Source organism: Hyperolius riggenbachi, chromosome 1 (genome assembly GCF_040937935.1).
Source record: "Hyperolius riggenbachi isolate aHypRig1 chromosome 1, aHypRig1.pri, whole genome shotgun sequence".
NCBI classification, from domain to species: domain Eukaryota; kingdom Metazoa; phylum Chordata; class Amphibia; order Anura; family Hyperoliidae; genus Hyperolius; species Hyperolius riggenbachi.
In genome coordinates, this window is record NC_090646.1 from 615,864,220 (window position 1) to 615,881,140 (window position 16,921).

General features: G+C 45.0%; 1 protein-coding gene across 5 annotated transcripts in view; it reads right to left on the reverse strand.

Annotated features, from left to right (window-relative positions):
* Nucleotides 1-12,497: 12,497 nt before the first annotated feature.
* The window catches only part of LOC137528829 (oncostatin-M-specific receptor subunit beta-like), a 144,731-nt gene continuing 140,307 nt past the window's right edge, over nt 12,498-16,921 (reverse strand). For all 5 annotated transcript variants that reach the window (XM_068250462.1, XM_068250454.1, XM_068250476.1 and 2 more), the window contains one exon: nt 12,498-13,169. In XM_068250462.1, the coding sequence (XP_068106563.1) occupies nt 12,519-13,169 (651 nt within the window). In that variant the 3' untranslated portion in view covers nt 12,498-12,518. The remainder of the gene's footprint in view (nt 13,170-16,921) is intronic.

The window sequence follows — 16,921 nt, forward strand, 5'->3', positions numbered from 1 at the left end:
TCAGAAAAGGGGACAGAGCCACAAACAGTCAATCAGATTTGTTTCATTTCATGGGAAAGTACAAATTATCGATGCCAAGGACCCCAAAGCTCACAAAATTGGTCATTGAGTGACTGTGTCCAGGTTACAAAAAGTGGGCGGAACCAAAACCAAATTTCACTGGGAAAATATAAACTGCAGCCATTCTTACACTATTAATGGCAGGGTTCTCAAACTTTGCCCAGATAGTCACTGGGTGACTGAGATTAATATTCAGGGAAGCTGGTGGAGCCTATAATAGCCAATCAAAATTCACCTGTTGATTTTCAAGGGGAATATTTAAATTGCTGCCCTTTTTACACTGCTAATAGCAGATGCTTCAAACCTGCTACAGTTGATCATTGGGTGACTGGGGTTCAAATGCAGGAGAGGGGGTGAAGCCACAAACAGCCAATCTGATTTGTTTCATTTCATGGGAATATACAAATTATTGATGCCAAGGACCCCAAAGCTCACAAACTTGGTCATTGAGTGTTTGTGCGTTAGGGTTAGAAAGTGTGCGGAGCCAACACCAGTCAAATACACATACACAGGCAACGCCGGGTCATCAGTGGGTGGAGATATATAAAAATTTCCCTGGGAAAATGTAAACTGAAGCCATTTTTACACTGTTAATGGCGGATTCTCAAACCTTGCACAGTTGGTCACTGGGTGACTGAGATTCCTATTCAGAAAAGTGGGTGGAGCCTACAAAAGTGAATCAAACTTCACATATTGCTTTTCAAGGGGAATATTTAATTGCTACCATTCTTGCACTGTTAATGGCACAGGCCTCAAACCTGGTACAGTTGGTCATTGGGTGACTGGGGTTCAAATTCAGAAAAGGGTGTGGAGCAACAAACAGCCCATCATAGTTTTTAATTTCAATGCAAATTATTGATACCAAAGACAGCAAAGCTCACAAACTTGGTCATTGAGTAATTGTATGTTAGGGCTAGAAAAAATGGGCGGAGCCAACACAAGCCAAATACATACCCGGGCAATCAGCTAGTCAAATTAAATTATCTAATCGAAAAAAATGAAAACATTGTACCATGTATGGGCACCATAAGACTGGGAAAGGCATGGAATCGGTCAACCTAGACTCATGCTAAGTCGATGTAAATTTATGGCAGAAAGGAACAATCAGAACTGGAACAATCAAAAACTACTGCATCAGGTTGTATTCACACTCTACCAGATTTAAAACCAATAGAGAACCAGGAAGGATTTTTATTGGCCCACTACTCTGTGAGACAATAGGAATCCTCCCTATGGAGGAATAGTTCCCACTGGTTTATTGCTAATCAATGAGAGACTGATGGGGCTCAGATTGGTATACCGGCGTTTCTTCCATGCAGGGACCCGAATGGACAACGGAAAGTGAGCATCTTGTGAAATGTATGCGGCGAGCAGCCTAGTGAGAATGGATGCTATCCGTTCACATAGGCTAGCAATGATTCTGTCGCCATCCTCTGACTGGTCTAGCTGGAATCATTGCGCAGAACCCATACTTGTGTTCCACTAGTCTATACATGTCAAACTCCGGCGCATGAGCCTAATCTGGGCCCTTCAAATTTGGCCTGCAAGTGGTTTCTTCACTTTGCATTGTTTGGCCCTTGAGCACTTAAGTGCTAAGCCTACATAGCTAAGCGCTGAAACTGAAGAGAGGAGGGGCAACGCAAGGCTTGGTGTCTTTCACCATACTTACATTTCGGACGCCTCTTTGTGTGCATGTGATATGACTTGATTTATCGAGGTCACTAGACCACCGGGGAAGCTACATTTGGGAGGGGAAGGAAAGTACTAGATCACTAGGGAAGCCATATAATGGAGGGAGAGGTGCCACTAGACTCCAGGGATCTGTATGGGGGAGGGGTGTCACTAGACACCAGGGAACTCTATGAGGAGGGATGCCACTAGACACCAGGAAACTGTATAGGGGAGGAGGTGGGCACTAGACACCAAGGAACTCTGTATGATGAGGGTAGCCACTAGACACCAAGGAACTGTATAGGGGAGGGGGCACCAGACACCGGCGAACTGTATAGGGGAGAGAGTGGTCCACTAGACACCTGTATAAGGAATGGAGGGGGCCTTAGATACCAGAGTAATGTATAAGTAAGGGGGCTACTAGACACCAAGGTTAGCCGGCGACTTGGTCACAGTTTTCAGTTTCGGACCAATGTGTATTTGAGTTTGACACTCTCGTGCTAGTCAGAATGGAACAAATGTATCCATTCCAAACAGATGTGAATGGATTCTATTGCCTTGCCTTGTTCAGATATGTTGTGATCAGTTCTGATAAAACTTTTTTTTTTATGTGCTGTGTGAATGGAGACTTTCATTGGTCCAATTCCAAGCTACAAAGTCATCAGCCATTCATTGGCTACCGATGGTCAATGAGAGGCAAGTCATTCTGGTTTGCAAATGCCATGCAATCTGTGTGCTGCGGGAAATTGGGCAGTGAACGTCCTGCCCATTTTATTGTACAAATTCCAAGCTGTATACAATTCGAATGAAAGAGAACCTGTGTAGGGTGTGGTGTAAGATAAACCATAATTCCTCCTTCTGATAAAGTAATAATGTTTTTTTAACAAATTATAGTCATTTAATGCTACATTTTTTTTTGTACAAAAATAAGATATGACAATGACAGTTAAAGTTGTACAAATCAGCAGTGTTATTATATTCCCAGCACTCTGGGATCCCCAAATAAAACAAAACACCAGGCAGCTTAGTTACATTGAATATCAAACTCCTACTCAGAGAGGAGTTGGAAAGGGAGACCAGCTGACTCCGCCTACTTCCTCTGTGCTGCTGAGAGGGAATTAAAGGACACCTGAACTGAGAGGCATATGCTGGCTGCCATATTTTTTTTTTTTTTACGTCCTGCTGATCGTTGGCTGCAGTAGTGTCTGAATCACACACCTGAAACCAGTATGTGGATAATCTAGTCAGACTTCAGTCAGAAACATCTGATCTGCATGCTTATTCAGGGTCTATAGTTAGAAGTATTAGAGGCAGGGGATCAGCAGGGCAGCAAGGCAATGTGCATTATTTAAAAATAAATATGTCGACCTCCATATTCCTCTTATTTCAAGTGTGCTTTACTCCAGACAACATTCACACTTGAAGCAAAAAACAACATTTTTGTCTGGAGCTCTGCTGCAATTACCATAATATTGTAGTGTGAGTTGTAAAATACAAAGACATCCATTAAATAATACAAATATAGGTACCACTGAGACCAGTACACTAAGGGAGATGTGCAGTGATGTGTACAGTCATGTGACCCTGCATTTTCTTTCATCTTCCAATCAGGCTTAAAGCGGATGCAAGATGAAAAACTAACTATAACAAGTAACTTGTCTATATAGCTTACCCACAGTTTAGATAGTTTACACAGCAAATCTGGCTGCAAACAGCTTCAACAGAATATGATTATTTATTCATGTGATACAATGAGAGCAGCCATGTTCTGCTTGTCATCATTACACAGGTAATCTGCAACTGCATCTCCACCCCTCAGCCTGTGAAAAATTCACTCCCCCCTCCCCTCTGCCTCTGAAATCTCTGGCTACTAACCTCCTCCTGCCCAGACTGAAGCTCCCATAAGCCCTTGCTACATGGGCCTGAGTGCCTTGGCATTTTTGAGAAACTGTGGGCGAGGCTTGTTTAGTTTATAGGGAATTAGAGTATTAAAACAAAACAAACAAAAAAAAGTATTTGGCTTGAGGAATGCCCTATAAACTATATGTAAGGAACACAATTATGCAATTAGTAAAAGTTCATCTCGGATCCACTGTAAGGTGGCCACTAATGATACAATCTGCTAACTAATTCAATCAGATTAACCTCCCTGGCGGTCTATTAGAAACCGCCAGGGGGCCGTGCAGCACTATTTTTTATTTTTTTTTAAATCGTGTAGCGAGCCAAGGGCTCACTACATGATAGCCGCTGTACAGCGGCATCCCCCCGCCCGCTTCGATCGCCACCGGCGATCTTTGATCAGGAAATCCGGGAAACGGGATTTCCTGAAGGGCTTCCCCTGTCGCCATGGCGTCACCGACATCATGGACGTCGTGACATCTAAGGGAGTCCCAATCCACCCCTCAGCGCTGCCTGGCACTGATTGGCCAGGCAGCGCACGGGGTCTGGGGGGGGGGGGGGGGGCGCGGCGATCGAGCGCGGAGCGGCGGCGATCGGAATGCACACGCAGCTAGCAAAGTGCTAGCTGCGTATTGCAAAAAAAAAAGTGAGTGGATCGGCCCAACAGGGCTTGAGAAATCCTCCTGCGCGGCATAGCCCGAGCTCATCTCGGGCTTACCACCAGGAAGGTTCATGGAATCGATCCATTTTTCGTTGGCATTCAGACATTAATGGGCATGACCGATCATTTGTGATCGGTTACTGCGGCAATCAGAAAGATCAAATGGCCATGGAATTGTATTGATGAGGACCAAAAGTCCGAAACAGGCTGTCTACATGTGGGTTTGGTATGGCTGTGTAAAACTTAAAGCTATAGGCTTGCTATAAACCAGCAGTTCTGGATGCTTGCTTGGCTTAACAAGGGTGGAAAGGGATAATTTGCATATTTAGTAGGTGTGCATTGTGGGTAACCACAAATGTTCATTTATAACTGAATTATTGCAAATTTCCTTCTGTTTTAAGAAGGCAATTACACCAAGAATTGTATTGTTAATGGCCATTTTTTATCAATTCTCTTCTTATGACATCTACAGCAAATGATTAGATGTTTGCATAGTCAGTAAAGGATTGTGAGAACGTGAGTCCAGGAGCGTCCACCAAGCTGGAAAAATTTGGTGTGCCAAGGTCCTTACCCCTGCACCACGGCGTCACAATAATGCAGTAGCTTCAAAGGACTGGCACCACCGGTGCCGGTTGTTTTTAGCAACTGTAGTCTGTAAAGGAGAAAAAAATCTAATGTTGCTGAAGATACTTTATAACAAAGCCTCTTAAGGACAAAGATGCCAAGTTTTCCAAGGTTTTCATGGCGCCACACACTGACACTAAGGCCTGGGACCCACTAAAGGGGTTTTACTGCAAATCGCACATCACCTGTGATTAGCGCAGTCACGGAAGTGCTGTTTTTTTAAAGTAATTCCAGACGTGCTCGTTATTTGGGTACTACGGGCATTTGTGATTGATCTGCAATCACAACACTGATTGTCGGATCACCCCCATAGGGAACCTTCGGACTAAAAATCTACTCAGCAGAACTGAAAAGGCTTGGTGTTTCTTTAACAGTTTCACAGCATCAGAACCTTGTTTTTCTTACCAAAGCATCATTTTTAGCTAAGCTGCACCCATCAAAGAAAACTGCCTGAGCTTTTTTTCCCTGATGCTGTACAAAGCATGATGGGATTTCCTATGTTTTTATTCACGTTGCCTAGCAACTGGGAAGGGTGATCAGCACACAGAACTGTTGAAACTGTGTCTCATGCTCCCTGTCACCTCCTTTCAACCAAAAAGATGGCTGCCCCCATGAAATCAAACATTTGCCTGTTCTTTTAATACAGGGTGGGTAAGAGATTATATTACCTATCTATTTTAATTAACATAACTAATGTAACTTAATGACAGTATGTTTGTTTAGGCTGAAGTTCCTCTTTAACCTTCCCTATGTACAGTCTGCATACACCCGCTAGATGAAACTCAGCAGAGGCTGCTGAGAACCCAGCATGTGTACAGCAGCTCTTGACCCCTGATGACCAAGAGCATTGTTCTCTCCACTTACCCCGCCCACTGCATGATGTCACACCCACGACGCTCCACCCCCCGCAGAACACTTAGCCTGCAGGCTAGTGGCGTGATTGTCAGCCTTGCCCCAGCTATGTCAGCCGAGGGATCGGGTGCTGATACCAGATGGGCGATGTATGTGTGTATGAGGCTTTAGGGTCAGGGCATGGGGTAGAGACGAAGGTTAGCTATAAACGTTAGGTATTTTAGTCTTCAGGAAGGACATAACATCAGGTGGGTGAGTCGGGAGTGTTAGGGTTAAGCATCAGGAAGAGGAGGTATGAAAGAGGGACATTTAAGCCACTCCCCTGCCCCACCCCTAGTCACGCATAGCATAAAGATTTCATCAGAAAAATATGTTGTTTTTTAATCCAAACCACACTGGTTCTTTCTATCCTGCTTCATTTTCCTTCATATTAACATGTTAAAATGAGAAATATATAAAATGTAAAGAATGGGAATAAAGTTACATAGTCTATTAAACACACTTTTCAGTACAAAAATACATATATTTACATAGATCTGCCCACCAGTCCTGAAAGAGGGACAAATGAGGAAGACGGAGGAATTGGGTTCCCAGCTTCCCAAAGTGGTACTGTCCAGTTGGGAGCTATGGGTATACTGGCCACACTTGTGGGGGGGGGGGGGGGGGGTGCTATACTAACCAAACATGTATGGGGGGTGGGAGGGGTTGCAATACTGCCCATTTGTAATGGGGGAGTTAATTACAGGGGGGGGGGGGTGCTATACTAACCAAACATGTATGGGGGGGGTTGCAATACTGCCCATTTGTAATGGAGGAGTTAATTACAGGGGGGGGGGTGCTATACTAACCAAACATGTATGGGGGGGTTGCAATACTGCCCATTTGTAATGGGGGAGTTAATTACAGGGGGGGGGGGTGCTATACTAACCAAACATGTATGGGGAGTGGGTTGCAATATTGCCCATTTTGTAATGGGGGAGTTAATTACAGGGGGGGGGGGTGCTATACTAACCAAACATGTATGGGGGGGGTTGCAATATTGCCCATTTGTAATGGGGGAGTTAATTACAGGGGGGGGGGGGTGCTATACTAACCAAACATGTATGGGGGGGGTTGCAATACTGCCCATTTGTAATGGGGGAGTTAATTACAGGGGGGGGGGGTGCTATACTAACCAAACATGTATGGGGGGGGTTGCAATACTGCCCATTTGTAATGGAGGAGTTAATTGCAGGGGGGGGGGTGCTATACTAACCAAACATGTATGGGGGGGGGGGGTTGCAATACTGCCCATTTGTAATGGGGGAGTTAATTACAGGGGGGGGGGGTGCTATACTAACCAAACATGTATGGGGAGTGGGTTGCAATATTGCCCATTTTGTAATGGGGGAGTTAATTACAGGGGGGGGGGGGTGCTATACTAACCAAACATGTATGGGGGGGGGTTGCAATATTGCCCATTTGTAATGGGGGAGTTAATTACAGGGGGGGGGGGGTGCTATACTAACCAAACATGTATGGGGGGGGTTGCAATATTGCCCATTTGTAATGGGGGAGTTAATTACAGGGGGGGTGCTATACTAACCAAACATGTATGGGGGGGGGGGTTGCAATATTGCCCATTTGTAATGGGGGAGTTAATTACAGGGGGGATGCTACACTAACCACAAATGTACGGGGGGTTGGAGAGGGATGGGGTGCTATACAGGCACTTGTTATGGGGGGGGGGTAGTGTTTACACTGGCCACATTTGTTGTTGAGGGGGGGGGGGGTCCATACTTGTGGTGGGGGAGGGAAACTGTACAGTCACAATTACTATGTGGACGGGGCTAAGTTCTGTTGGCCACACTTGCTATTTGGGGGGTGGGGGGTAATGAGGATATATGATAAATGATATGCTGTGGGTTCACTATATATACAGTATATATATTTTCTCTCATACTTTATATATAGGTAGTATCACTGTTGCTTCACAGTTTTAATACAAACAAACCTATTAATATAATTATCTGTTCAGTAATCCATTCTCCTATCTCTTTGCACATAGATAGTGATAGATTGTGATAACTTTAACCACACAAATACTGGTTTAAATATCCCCAAATTCTGGTTATGTAATCTACTTGTTATTTTTCTGAAGCTGTGTGTACATCTTGTGGGTGTCAATCAAACTGCAAAATGCCCCCTTCAGACTTCTGTGGTGTGTTATAATTCCATCCCCCAATATGCTAATCAGCAGAGATAAAGTTAGCTCAGCTCTCTTCACAAGGTGTTTTGTACAGCCAATCGCACATAAACTATGACAGGTAACTATAAATGTAATTCAGAGGCTGTAGAATGAGAAATTAGGGGCAGAGATCATAGGAGGTTTTTTTTTATAGAAATAATTGCAGGATCTTATGAAAATCAGCAGTCTCCTACCTACAAACAGGTACTATTCCGAGAGATTGCTTGAGAGGAATATGTAGGCTGCCATATATATTTCCTTATTCCTTTTAGGCAATACCAGTTGCCTGGCCAGACTGCTGATTATCTGCCTCTTAATACTTTTAGCATTAGACCCTGAATAAGCATGCAGCAGATCAGCTGTTTCTGACATGCTTGTTTCTGGTGTTATTCACTCACAACTGCAGCCAAATAGATCAGCAGGACTGCCAGGTAACTGGTATTGTTTAATAGAAAATAAATATGGCAGCCTCCATATTCTTCTCACTTCAGTTGTCCTTTAACCATCTTAGCGGTATGGACGAGCTCAGCTCGTCCATCACCGCCGATGGCTGCCGCTCAGGCCCTGCTGGGCCGATTTTGTTGAAATAAAAAGCAGCACACGCAGCCGGCACTTTGCCAGCCGCGTGTGCTGCCTGATCGCCGCCGCTCTGCGGCGATCTGCCGCTAGCAGCGGCGAAAGAGGGTCCCCCCAGCCACCTGAGCCCTGCGCAGCCGGAACAAATAGTTCCGGCCAGCGCTAAGGGCTGGATCGGAGGCGGCTGACGTCAGGACGTCGGCTGACGTCCATGACGTCACTCCGCTCGTCGCCATGGCGACGAAGTAAGCAAAACACGGAAGGCCGCTCATTGCGGCCTTCCGTGTTACTTCTGGCCGCTGGAGGCGATCAGAAGAACGCCTCCGGAGCGCCCTCTAGTGGGCTTTCATGCAGCCAACTTTCAGTTGGCTGCATGAAATAGTTTTTTTTTTATTTAAAAAAAACCCTCCCGCAGCTGCCCTGGCGATCTTAATAGAACGCCAGGGTGGTTAAAGCGTTTTCAACTACTAATAACAATTTATATAATATTGTAACATTTAACAACAAAAATATGTGATGAAAAATATATTTATATATATGTAGTGATTGTGGTCACAAAAATATTAATACTTATTTCTGAAGGGGGGGGGGGGGGGGCAACACTCCAACCCCCACCCGCTTTTCAAAATGCCCCTTTTTCAGCCCAAAGGCACCCTAAAAATTTCTTTTATCATGAGTCAGGTATTTAAAACGAATTATGCAGTCACTGGGAGGTGGGTCATCTACCTGCATATCGCTATGTAGTGCATATTACATGTGTCACATGCCGGTGTAATGTCTGATTGTGCTGCCTGGAAGCTCCCTTCCACACCGAGTAGCACGCATGCTCAGTGTGAAGTGAATGATGCTGCTGGAGGTAAAATACTAAATATCTCCGCTTCCACACACCCTACACTCCCCAAATTTTCAGGGTAGGGAGGGCACCCCCCGAACGACCTCTATACCAAATTGCAGCCCCCGAGCCCCGCTGGTTCAGGAGATAGATTAGAGAAACCTATCTCGGGAACCAGTGGGTCTCGGGGGCTGCAATTTGGCATAGAGGTCGTTCGGGGGGTTCCCTCCCTACCCTGAAAATGTGGGGAGTGTTAGAGGTGTGGGAGCGGAAATATTTAGTATTTTACCACCAGCAGCATCATTCAATAGGAACTGTGGCCGCACAGTCTCCTACTGCGCATGCGGGGCAGCGCAAATCAACAGGCAGCGTAATCAGACACAACACTGGAATGAGGTGGGAATGGGCATATGGAAACTGCCATATTCATTTCCTGTTAAACAATACCAGTTGCCTGGCAGCCCTGCTGATCTTTCATGCATCAGTAGTGTTTCAATCGCACACCTGAAACAAGCATGTGGTTACTGTTGTCAAACTGCAGTCAGCACACCTTATCATATATTTTATGTGGATCTGTTGCTAAGAGTTTTGGAGGCAGAAGATCATTGTTTAAAAATAAATAAATATGGCAGCCTCCATATCTGTCCCACCACAGGGCCAGTTTAAAGCAAATCTGTAGTGAAATAAAAAAAAAAAAGTCAGATACTTAGCGATGGAGAGGGAAGGCTCTGGATGCTGAAGAGCCATCCCGCTCCTCGTACGGTCCCTGCATTCCAGTTGGTCGAATATGTACAACAGGGGTGACAGCACTGGGATGCGGGGACCGTAAGAGGAACAGGAAGGCTCTATAGGAACCAGAGCCTTTCCTCTCCATAGGGAAGTATCTGGCTTTTTCCTTTTTTTTTGCTTCAGTTTTACTTACAGAGACTCTGAAGCAAGTCTAAATTCACTTTTTTAACTTGTAGTCATGTTAAGAACTATAACCCCAGCTAAGCCGCCGCTATGCCGCGGCAGAACGAGGGGTTTATACCCCCCAAATCCCCTCTCCTAACTCCGGGGAGCTCTTCCTCATAGAGGCAGAGCTAATGGCTGTGGCTCAGCCTCTTCGCGCGTCAATTCCCGCTGATCGCCGCCTCTCCCCGCCCCTCTTAATCCGCCTTCACAGAGAGGGGCGGGGAGAGGCGGAGATCAGCGCGGTGATTGACGCGCATGGAGACAGAGCTGCAGCTCATAGCTCTGCCTCCATGAGCAGCAAAATCCACGACCAAGAAAGTCGTGGATTTTGCAGGGGGATTTGGGGGTATAAACCCCTCATTTTGCTGCGGGATAGCGGCGGTTTAGAAGGGGTTATAGTTCTTAACATGGCTACAAGTTAAAAAAGTGAATTTAGACTCGCTTCAGAGTCTCTTTAAAATCTCAGAAACCCATGATACTTTCTGAAAAGGAAGCTTCCTGAAAGTGATTGTCCGATAAATAAAATCAGGTTGGTAAAATACCACATTTGGGAATTTTTTTTTCCAAATTCACATAGATTTTCACAGGTGTGGAAGAAATGTGGTAATTTCCTTAGGCCCTGTTCGGTATGTAGTGGAAAGTGGAGTAGGTTTCTTTATGGTGTTGTGCAGACTGAGACTGGGCTGCATTAGCTGTTCCTGTGTCAGCTTGTTAGAGAGGAAAAGGCGTCCTGCATCACTTTAGATGTGCTTCCATGCCATTTGGTCTCTCTTCTGTGTAGTACTACACAGGTCTGCTCATCTAAGTGATGCTGAAAAGCCACTTTGAATTCCTCCTCCTGCTCTGCCGTTCTGAAGTCCTGACCACAAGTGCTTCGGATCAAATGGAATGAGAAGCAGGAGGCGGGTCTTTTCCTACTACGCTCTCTGCTTTCTGTCAATGCTACTGCATGCTGTTTGCTAGTTTCCGACAGACCAGAGCTGGAGATAAATACTGAACATCTCTCTTGGCCTTACAGTCTGCTCTAATATTTGTGAATTGACACTGGTTGGAAATTTCAGAATGGCATGCGGTAACAGCAGCTTTAGTGAACTGACATTTCAGTAAATGTTTGATACAATCAACTGTTTTCTACATTACCGCACGTGGTAATGCTTTATAAATTGAAGCCCTAGTCTCTGTTAGCAAGTGCTACAAAGCTGGAGGCTCACTACAGAGGGCCCTATAAAGCAGTGAGTAGACTCTTGGGGGGAAGGGGATAGAAAGTTGGGACAAATTCTGATAGCACCAGGAAGCTGAACACAACTTAAAGAGAACCCGAGGTGTGTTTAAAGAATGTTATCTGCATACTGAGGCTGGATCTGCCTTTACAGCCCAGCCTCTGTTGCTATCCCAAACCCCACTAAGGTCACCCTGCACTCTGCAATCCCTCATAAATCACAGCTGTGCTGTGAGGCTGTATTTACATCTGTAGTGTCAGTCTCAGCTGCTCCCCCGCCTCCTGCATAGCTCCGGTCCTTGCCCCCGTCCCTTCCCTCCAATCAGCAGGGAGGGAAGGGATGCAGGCGGGGACCGGAGTTCTGCAGGAGGCGGGGAGAGCAGAAGACTGACACTATAGAGATAAACACAGCCAGCTCTGACAAGCTGTTTGTCAGCAGCATGGCTGTGATTTATGAGGGATTGCAGAGTGCAGGGGGACCTTAGGGGGGTTTGGGATAGCAACAGAGGCTGAGCTGTGTAGGCAGATCCAGCCTCTGTATGCAGATAATATTCTTCAAATCCACCTCGGGTTCTCTTTAAGGTGCTCAGAAATGCGGAGGCACACCTAGGAGGGCACTTTTGGTCATATCCACTCTCCCTCCCCCTCCCCCCACCCCAAAAAAAAAACACTGAACTTTTGCACATGCTGATGTGCCAACACAATTGTGTAGTGTATCAGAGCCATCTTTCCTTTAAAACAACCTTCTGCATTGGTAAACAAAAAGTCCTTTGCTTCACCTTTGAAATGAAAAAAATCCCACATTTTCTTTGTTCGTTCCAACAGTACTTGAGGAATATCTGACAGCTGTCTGTCATTAATGCTCAGAATGGGTTCCACACCTGCGTGGTATCTCACTGTTCAAAGAAACACAATTCGCTGGTGGAATTCTGAGAGAAGTTCTTCAGTCCACAAGGATAAATGAAGTTGAAGTTACTGAAGTTGGACTCATTGGCTCATTTTCGCAACCAGACACACTTTCAAAGCTTGTAACTTGTAAATCAGGTCCATCATCTATACTTGTGTATTGTGTGTGATTGGTGTGGCTCGGGTCCTCACAAGAGGACTGATGAAACATGGCGGTGCTTGTCTGAGGCCTGTAACCTGAGCTGGAGTCATCCTCAAGTGTGTCATCCGGGGTGCCAGTATAGTTCTGGTTGAAGAATTCCAGGTAAACGGGTGATTGTGGCTTGTACAGTGGATCCTCTGTTGGTTTGTAGAGTAGGTCCTCTATTGGCTTGTACAGTGCATCCTCTGTTGTCTTGTAGAGTAGATCCTCCATTGGCTTATACAGTAGATCTTCTGTTGGTGGGTACAGTAGCTTCTTGTTTGCATAATTGATATAGCTGACTTGTTTGCTGTTATTTGTTGAGTAGGCATCATTGGAAGTCTCTGAGCTGGTCAAATTACTGGGTTTCTGAATGGTGGAATACATCACATCCATCTGCTGGTCACTGATATCTTTCAGGTCATGGTCCTTTCCATTCTCCACTACTTGGACAAGTTCCACCTTCTGAGCAGCACAGTTGACCTCTTGCATGACCCTGCTATGGCCCTGTTAGTGAACAAAAACTTGCAATTAACATCATCTAGGTGGTTAATCAAAAATGGTCTTAATTTAGCCATACGTGGGCCTCATACACACGCTCAACAAAAGTCATTCAAAGCATCCGACTGACAGATTATGCTCTATCAGATGACAATCATGTGTAAAAATGTAACCAGATGACAATAAGGGACTAACATCAGGCAGTTTGATGAGATCATCTGTTGCGACACGACACAATGGACATGGTGTGAAAGGACCCTAATGCTAGGTTCACAGTAAGGTGTTGTGCTGTGATGTAACAGCTGCATTGTAACACGGAAGGTCACACTGCAATGCACCACCTATGCACCTAATGCGATTGGTTCGGTGCGTTAACAGTGAAGTATACTTTTTATTGATGGTATGGTTCACTGTTAACATTGTGCAGATAACGTGTGACAGGACTTTCCTGTTCCATTGCGTTCCTGCTTTTACAGGGAATGCAACAACGCCCCCTGTGAATTTAGGCTAAGTGTGATTCAAGGGACTGAAAACTTACTACTGGCTTAAAGCAAACCTGAAGTGAAAAAAACCCCAAAACTTATGATATAATAATTGTATGTGTACTACGGATAATGAATAGAACATTAGTAGCAAAAAAAAAGTCTCATATTTTTATTTCCAGTTATATAGCACTTTTTTTTGTTTTTTTTTTAAACATTGAAACATTGCAGTTGCAGTTTTAAAACCACACTCTGTCTTTTAAGCTATAAAACGAAGCAGAAGTAATGCTTTTGAACTTCCCTGCAGTAAAACCTCATTTCAAACTGTCTCTCAGGCAAGGGTCACACTTGGCTTTCGTGCGCGTTTTCTGCACAGAAAAACTGTTTTCAACTGAGAACTCATGTTAATCAATGAGATAGGTCACACTTGAATGTAGATTTCGCGCGCAGGAAAAAAACTGACATCTTGCGCAATTTGTCAGTTTTCTCTATAAATTACATTAGCTGTTGTAAGGTAGAGGTCACACTTGTCTTTCAGTTTTCTGAAAAGTGTAGAAACTGAAAGACAAGTGTGACCCCTGCCTCACTGTTTCTTGGTTGTTCAAGTGCTTCAGAAATCAGGTCTGTATTTGACCCAGTGGGTCCAATAACTTTTGAATAGATAACAACTGAAGTTTCTTAAAGAGGAACTTCAGCCTAAACAAAAATACTGTCATTAAGTTACATTAGTTATGTTAAATAAAATAGATAGGTAATATAATCTCTTACCCACCCTGTTTTAAAAGAACAGGCAAAGGTTTGTGATTTGATGATAGCAGCAGGGCCGGATTTGTACTTCTTACCGCCCAAGGCCGACTATTACCAGCCGCCCCAACCGTATCCTACCACCTCTCTCCACACACATCCATCAAAAAAATTTTGGGCCGATGGTGTCCACTATTGGGGCTAGTGCTGAGGTCTCCAAGGCAACGTGAAGTGAATCAATCATGTCACATGGGGGAACTGGTCAATCAAGCGATCTACAGGTGATGGGCGTGGTAGGAGCCTTCCACCATACACACATAGTCAAAAGTGGCTCACAATTGGACATTGGGTGGGGTCAGCAACACGTAAAAGTGAGTCCTGTACCCACTGCTGTCTCCAGGGTAACAGCGCTGGCCAATCAATAATTAAGAAATGGGTACTGTGAGAGGCTGCCTTCTGTATTCTGTACTATTTGCTGGTGCTGCCCCTGGTCCTTTCATCCCCCACACCAAGTGTGTGAGACCCGGCCTTCTGTAACTGCCTGCAGCTGCTGCTATGTCATTGGACAAGGTCTGGCTTTTTGCTAGTCACACACTGTTCACAAACGTTTGGTTAAAGGACTGCAGCTGCCTGTAGCACAGCACAGGCAGATGCCAGCTGGTACTAATAGTGCAGTTATTCTGACCACTTTCATTGGTTTGGACACTTGCAAATAATGCCCTGCAAATAATGCCCACTGTCTGCAGGCCGCCCCTTGTTTATCTGGTGCCCTAGGCCATGGCCTATGTGGCCTTGCCAGAAATCCGGCCATGGATAGCAGCCATCTTTTTGGTTGAAAGGAGGTGACAGGGAGCATGAGACACAGTTCCAACTGTCCTGTCCCAGTTGCTAGGCAACGTGAATAACAACATGGGAAATCCCATCATGCTTTGCACAGTATCAGGGGAAAAAAGCCCGGGCAGTTTACTTTGATGAGGCAGAGCTTAGCTAAAAATGCAGCTACAAATGATGCTTTGGTAAGAAAAACAAAGTTCTGATGCTGTGAAACTGTTAAAGAAACACCAAGCCTTTTCAGTTGTGCGGAGTAGATTTTTAGTCTGGAGGTTCACTTTAACTCTTCCTGTATTGGAAACAATATAAGACTGGTTTCCGTACTACTAATGTTCTATTTCTTAGCTGTACTACACATACAAATCATTAAGGTTGCATTCACAGTGGGACGTTATTGTCCTATAATAATAATAATCCAAACACTTGTTTTTTTCCTTCCAGACTCAAAGCGCTCAAGAGGCCACCCTGCAGTTAAAGGATACCACAACTGAAATGTGACATAATGAGATAGACATGTGTATGTACAGTGCCTAGCACACAGATAACTATGCTGTGTTCCTTTTTTTCCTTCTCTGCCTGAAAGAGTTAAATATCAGGTATGTAAGTGGCTGACTCAGTCCTGACTCAGACAGGAAGTGACTACAGTGTGACCCTCACTGATAAGAAATTCCCCTTTTTTACCTCTTTCTTGCTCTCAGAAGCCATTTTCTGCTAGGAGAGTGTTTTATAGTTGGAATTTCTTATCAGTGAGGGTCACACTGTTGTCACTTCCTGTCTGAGTCAGGACTGAGTCAGCCACTTACATACCTGATATTTAACTCTTTCAGGCAGAGAAAGAAAAAAAGGAACACAGCATAGTTATCTGTGTGCTAGGCACTGTACATACACATGTCTATCTCATTATGTCACATTTCAGTTGTGGTATCCTTTAAGGAATCTTGAATTGAACTCCTTACTGAATAGGTACTTGACCTAGCCAGGATTTGAACCCTGGTCTCCCATGTCAAAGACAGAGCCCTTAACCAGTACACTAACCAGCCATTTTAACACACTGCAATGTTAAGCCTATGCAACATTCACAGCGTTGTACATGTTGTGTTATGGTAACTCATTGCTTGCAGTGCGTTACCTCTAAATGCAGATGTTAACAGGTACAGAGAGGCACACTTTTCATTGCCTGTATGCTCCACTGTGTCTACTGTATGCCACAAGAATGCAGCATTATTAATGTGCATTACCTTCTTTTTTTGCATTGTAATGCTTCGTTGCGACCTTAACGTCGCATTACAACGCAATGTCCCACCGTGAATAAGCCCTGTACCATAAGTTTATTTTCAGGTTTGCAGTTTCCCCCCACATTGGTAGAGGGCAGGTTAGTGTGGGCGCTGTGACAGCAAGAGATGCAGCTGGATGTGTGTACTCTATATAGCACTGTGGGGGAAGTGACAGCAGGCCTGCTCCGCCCATGATGCCAAGTGAGGCGACTTCCTCAGATGGCAGAAGTCTGGAGGCGGCACCAGGCAGAAACAGGAAGTGAAGAGAGCGCCTGGCCAACCTATACTGGGGGCAACTGTACCTGGCTAACCTATACTGGGGGCAACTGTACCTGGCTAACCTATACTGGGGGCAACTGTACCTGGCCAACCTATACTGGGGGCAACTGTACCTAGCTACCAACACTGGGGGAAACTGTACCTGGCT